Below are 5,999 nucleotides of genomic sequence, written 5' to 3' on the forward strand. Positions count from 1 at the left end.
AAACAGTTAATCATCATCAGTCAGCTGCTGCGCTCGTCCAATGCCGTGCCCCAGCGTCGTCCACGTACATCTCTACTCTTATCATTTGGTGTACCTAATAAGAGTAGGAGGAGGAGAAGGAGGAGGAGAAGAAAGGACTCGCGAGAAGAAAACAAAAGAAAAGGCGAGGAAAAGAGAGAAAGGAACTCTCACAAATGGGGCAGGGGGCGCGCGGTGCAGATCCATCCAAGCGAGAGTACGTATAAAAACAAACAAAAAAACACAGGAGAGAGAGAGAGAGAGAGAGAGAGAAAGAAGCTTGGAGAGAGAGAGAAAGGAGTAGTAGTAGTAGAGGGGAGAGAGAGAGAGGGAGAAAAATATTGGAGAGGGGAAGTGGGGGAGGAGGGAGGGGTGGGGGCCCACCTCCACAAGTTTTACTTTTTCAGCCGCCCGGTTTTGTCGTCTCCTCCGTCCTCTCCTCCTCTTCCTCCTCGCTATTACCCCCCACCTCTTCCCCCTGCCCCCCCCCCCCCCCTCTCCCTGTTCGTTGCCTTCTCCGTGCCGAACACCACAGCGCGCGCGCGGGGGGGCGGGTTCGGCTCTCTCGCGAGCTCTGCTCTCTGTCCCTCTCTCTCTCTCGCCGCCTCCTGCCTCGCACACTCGAGATTGGTGGGGTGGATTTGGGGGAGGAGGAGGTGGGGTGGGGTGGGGTGGTTGCTGAGGAGGAGGTGGTGGTGAGAGATCGGGCGGCGGGTTGCCGCCGGAGGAGGTAGAGGGATCCTCGGGGGAGGGCGGTTCTTGGGTCGGGGGACCCCCCCATGGCGTGAGGAGAGGGTGCCCTCCGGGAGATCTTGCGGGGCGGGTGTGTGGTGTTGCTAGCTGAGGCTGTTGGGTGGGTACCCCCGAGCGGCCGGGGAATCTCCTCCCTTCTCGAGCGACCGCCCGCGTCGCTCCGCCATGGCCGGCAGCGACGAGGTCAACCGCAACGAGTGCAAGGTGCGTGTGCTCTTCCTTCTTGAACCCCTTCCGCTCTCTCTCCCGCGGTGGCGTGTGTGTCCGTGTCTGTCGCCTCCGGATTAGGCCGCGGCCGAGGCGGTCGCGGTTGGGGTTCTTGATTTGCGCCGCCGCGCGCGCCCCGCTCGCTTTATGGTTTGCGGGGGGAAGGATCGATTGGGGCCGGCCTGGCCTGCGATTTGGCGGTCAATCGCTGCCTTTTCTTTCCCCTTTGGGCTCAGCCCCAATTTTATCCCCCCTCGTGCTTGCCTCGGCCGTTTTAGGGCGGGTGGTGAACTGTGGTGGTGGTAATACTGCCTGCCTGCTGCCGGCCGCAGCGGCAGCTACCCAACAAAGCCGGAAGAAACCCCCATTCACAATCACCGCGGCCGCCCGTGTTGGTTGGGAGCGTTCGCGCGCGCCAAAGCTTGCATCTTTGTGGCAAGCGCCTCTCGCATTGGGTTTTTTTTTTTTTTTGGGGGGGGGGGTTGTTTCTTTTTTGTCCGAGCAGGAATCAGCAAAGAAAAACATACGCATATGCACACCGATTGATTGATTGCTCTGGTTTCGCTTCCGCGATTGCGAGATAGTAGTAGTAGTAGAGGGTCGCTCACTGTGGTTGTGGTTGTGGTTGGTTGTGGTGCAGACGGTGGTGCCGCTCCACACATGGGTGCTCATCTCCAACTTCAAGCTGTCGTACAACATTCTGCGGCGGGCGGACGGGACGTTCGAGCGGGACCTCGGGGAGTACCTGGACAGGAGGGTGCCGGCGAACGCGCGGCCGCTGGAGGGGGTGTCGTCGTTCGACCACATCATCGACCAGTCGGTGGGGCTGGAGGTGCGCATCTACCGGGCGGCGGCGGAGGGTGACGCGGAGGAGGGGGCGGCGGCGGTGACGCGGCCCATCCTTGAGTTCCTGACGGACGCGCCAGCGGCGGAGCCGTTCCCGGTGATCATATTCTTCCACGGCGGCAGCTTCGTGCACTCGTCGGCCAGCTCGACCATCTACGACAGTCTGTGCCGCCGGTTCGTGAAGCTGAGCAAGGGCGTCGTGGTGTCCGTCAACTACCGGCGCGCGCCGGAGCACCGCTACCCGTGCGCGTACGACGACGGGTGGACCGCGCTCAAGTGGGTCATGTCGCAGCCGTTCATGCGCAGCGGCGGCGACGCGCAGGCCCGCGTGTTCCTCTCCGGCGACAGCTCCGGCGGCAACATCGCCCACCACGTCGCCGTCCGCGCCGCCGACGAGGGCGTCAAGGTCTGCGGCAACATCCTGCTCAACGCCATGTTCGGCGGCACCGAGCGCACGGAGTCGGAGCGGCGGCTCGACGGCAAGTACTTCGTGACGCTCCAGGACAGGGACTGGTACTGGAAGGCGTACCTGCCGGAGGACGCCGACCGGGACCATCCGGCGTGCAACCCGTTCGGCCCGAACGGCCGGCGGCTCGGGGGCCTCCCCTTCGCCAAGAGCCTCATCATCGTGTCGGGCCTGGACCTCACCTGCGACCGGCAGCTCGCCTACGCCGACGCCCTCCGGGAGGACGGCCACCACGTCAAGGTTGTCCAATGCGAGAACGCCACGGTGGGGTTCTACCTGTTGCCCAACACCGTCCACTACCACGAGGTCATGGAGGAGATCTCCGACTTCCTCAACGCTAACCTCTACTACTAGTACATATACAGCCCCTCTCCCTCTCCCCCCTCGCTGATCGTCGTCTCCAACACAAATACTCCTTATAGGGAAGATGGTAATTCAGCTTGACTTTGTTATAGTACCTACTACTACTACTACTACTACCTCCTATACTACTGCTGCTGCTTGGGATCGCAATGCCGTCGTCTGCTCTTGTGTGGCGAAGGAGAAGCTAGCTCCATGCTGTCTGATCAGCTCTAATCAAATGGTGACTCGGTTGCGTCGAGGAAGAAGAAGAAAGTCGTCCGTCGTCGTCGTCCTTGTTCCACTAATCATCGTTCATCCTTTTCTTTTTTTGTGGTTTGGATCGTTCTTTGATCCATGTTTTCCATGTTTTGCCTGGGGTCAGTGTAGTCAAGACAAGTTGAGGGTAGTTCCATGTCTGTCATGCATGCCTCCATTAGTACTACTACTGTTGTGACTTTGGTTGATGGAGAGAAGAAGCATGTTTTTTTTTCTTTTAATCTCGCATTCCATCCATCTTCTCCATGTACTCCAAAGAGAGGAAAGTTGCTATCTAACGTTATGTGTACAGTGATCGATCAACAAGGAGATTTGAGGAGGCATGCCCCTTTTGTTGCTGTTGATGTTCTAGTTTTATCTTCTTTCTTGTTAACAGGATTGGATGGTGCTCTCTTGCTCACTCTCAATCCATGCTTGCTCACTCTCTTGCTCACTCGTACTAGTCCTTTTTAGGGTATAAAGCATTTGCACGCTGGGTCGTCGTCGTCGTCTCCCTTCTGATCTTTTTTCTTTATTCCCTCCGTTTCAAAATGCTTGAAGACGTTGACTTTTTAAGCATATGTTTAACCGTTTGTCTTATTAAAAAAATTTAAGTAATTATTAATTCTTTTTCTATCATTTGATTCATTGTTAAATATATTTTTATGTAGACATAATTTTACATATTTTATAAAAGTTTTTGAATAAGACGAATGATCAAACGTGTGCTAAAAAATCAACGGTGTTAAATATTTCGAAATTGAGGGAGGGAGTATATTGTGGTTGTAATGCGTGAACTATGAATGCCCTCTGCTTCACTCCACATGGGTGTCGGTGAGTGTAAACAAGAAGAGGAGAGGAGAGGAGAGGATGGGGGCTCATGCATATGTGAGATTTGTAGTAGCGCTTTGAGGTGATAACTGTTTGTCCTTTCTCTCCCCAATGCCATGTGTCATTCTTTCTGTATGCGAAAATTGGATGGACAGCCAATTCTGTGACGGGCGTACTTGGATCCTGCCAGTATTACGGCGGTGTCTGTCGGTGGTAAAAAAAAAAGGCGCTAGGAAAAAGCGCTACGCAAAGGAAGGGGTGGCAGCAAGTCCACAGCTAAATGCGAAAACCACTACCCCGTGGAAGTGACGTCGTCTCGTCTGTGTTATTTTCGTCCCTGGTACGGCCATGTGTTGGCTGCCAGCCTCTGATAACCGTGCCAAACGTTAGTCGTGTCACAGTCGTGTTATTAGCTGCAACCATGATAAGCTTCACATCATTTAACGTACTTATTGTCCGGTAAAACGTGTGCTAGTAGTGCACGTAGCACCATGTTTAGGAAGGGAATGTAATGGAGTTTGTGGGGGTTTTGCCTCTTCTCTTCGATCCTGGTTGTCCTGAGCGCATCGGACGCTGGCTGCCTCGCGGTCGCGGGCTGGTATGGATGTGACATTATTCCGCTCCGTGCATGCATGTCACCGTTGCGCCGGGCCACGCTTTGGCTAGTCGTACCACTAGCATGTACTCCATCATCCTTATGATTCAAGTTATAAGTTGTTTTTTTTGGTCTCGCAACAAGACGTCGCACCAGAGCTAGCGCAGGCGAGATCCGTTGAATCACAGCGTGGCACGAGCGGCTAGCTACATGGTCGCCGTCGTAGTTCCACCACTAGCCCGTTGTTTGATTGATGCCTTGATGGGTGGCTCCTCCGCTCCCCGCGCGCTTAGCTTAGCCATCACAACGGTCGAGCGCACCTCTCTCCAGAGCCGGGGTAGTAGGTTAGTTCATGTGAACGTCCAAAAAAGAACAACTCGGATTGTGTAGGGGCTCAACGGTGAGATACTCCTACTTTGTGTCCAAAAACAGCTCGGATCGTGAATTCATGTACGTTACATCAAACCGGAGCTTACTGTTTTTAGTCTCTCTCCCATCTCCATTTTCATTTAGATTGTGCTCAAAGCAGGTACTTACTACTAGAGAGTAGAGACCAACCAATATTTATTTGAAGCCATCCAAGAAGAGTCCATATGAATATGGTCCCGTTCTTCTAATAAGAGTTGGATGGAAGATTTTTTAATAAGAGTTGGATGGAAGATTAAGATTTTCGTGGCACGCTTTTTAAACTTCTAAACGGTACATTTTATGTGAAAACTTTCTGTATGAAAGTTGTTCTAAAATATCATATTCTATTTTTTAAGTTTGTAATGATTAAAGCTTAATTAATTATATGTTAATATAATCTCGTTTTACGTAAAAAAATTTCATCTTTTGTCTTAAGAAGGAAAGAACACCGCCTATGTTGATCGTCGCACGGTTGTAAAGCGGGGAAGAAAGCTACTAGCATGGCAGGTATCATCAAAAGGCCGAGACTTTCTCGTGCACTTAAAGTCACGGAGTAGTGCAGCTAGCGGCCGTTGAAAATATTGACGCTTTGGAAAGGTGGCAGAAGTCTCCCGATAAAGGACAAACGACGCCTGCCTGCAGCTACCCTCGCTTTCGACTATTATTACGTGCACTGTCCCGGCTGCGCTCGAGCTGAGGCTGAGGCTGAGGCTGAGCTGAGCTAGCGTGGTGGCATCACGCGGACCAGACAGATGCCATATGCCACTCCATTTAATTATGCGTGTAAACCCTAGTAGTAACATTTCTATTTCTATGGCATTTTTTTCTTGGTGTTTCTCCTCCTCTCGCCGACTAGCCGAGCCTATTTGGAGCGTCTGTCAACTACATTGACAGTTTCTTTTAAAATCTTCAGCCGCTAAAAACTCTTCTATACAATTCAGATTTTAGGCTTTTAAAATTTAATTTAGAATATAACAACTTTTCTATATGTTCCCTTATCTAAAAATCACAATCATTTTTATTTAACTTCTTCGTCTATTTATCTTAGCTAATTACAGTAATTTTCTATTTAAGCTTACAATAATTTTAACTTAACAATTTTGTCGAAGTTTTTATATTTCCGGACAAAAATACGAGGAAACTGGAACTCTTGTTTTCTTTCTCTCTACATTTTTAGCCTTGTTTAGATTCCAAAAACTTTTGACAAAAAAAGTCAAATCAAATATTTAGACACATGTATGGAGCATTAAATATGGACGGAAAAAAATTTGCACAGTT

The 5,999-nt window shown here is 51.4% G+C and overlaps 1 protein-coding gene across 1 annotated transcript; it reads left to right on the forward strand.

Moving 5' to 3' along the window:
* The first annotated feature begins 514 nt into the window (after positions 1-514).
* Positions 515-3,313, forward strand: LOC4338764 (gibberellin receptor GID1-like). Its single transcript, NM_001420504.1, has 2 exons — positions 515-975; positions 1,619-3,313. The coding sequence occupies exons 1-2, from the start codon at positions 937-939 to the stop codon at positions 2,642-2,644; spliced, it is 1,065 nt and encodes a 354-aa protein (NP_001407433.1). The 5' UTR covers positions 515-936; the 3' UTR covers positions 2,645-3,313.
* Positions 3,314-5,999: the final 2,686 nt, after the last annotated feature.

Source organism: Oryza sativa, chromosome 5 (genome assembly GCF_034140825.1).
Source record: "Oryza sativa Japonica Group chromosome 5, ASM3414082v1".
NCBI lineage: Eukaryota > Viridiplantae > Streptophyta > Magnoliopsida > Poales > Poaceae > Oryza > Oryza sativa.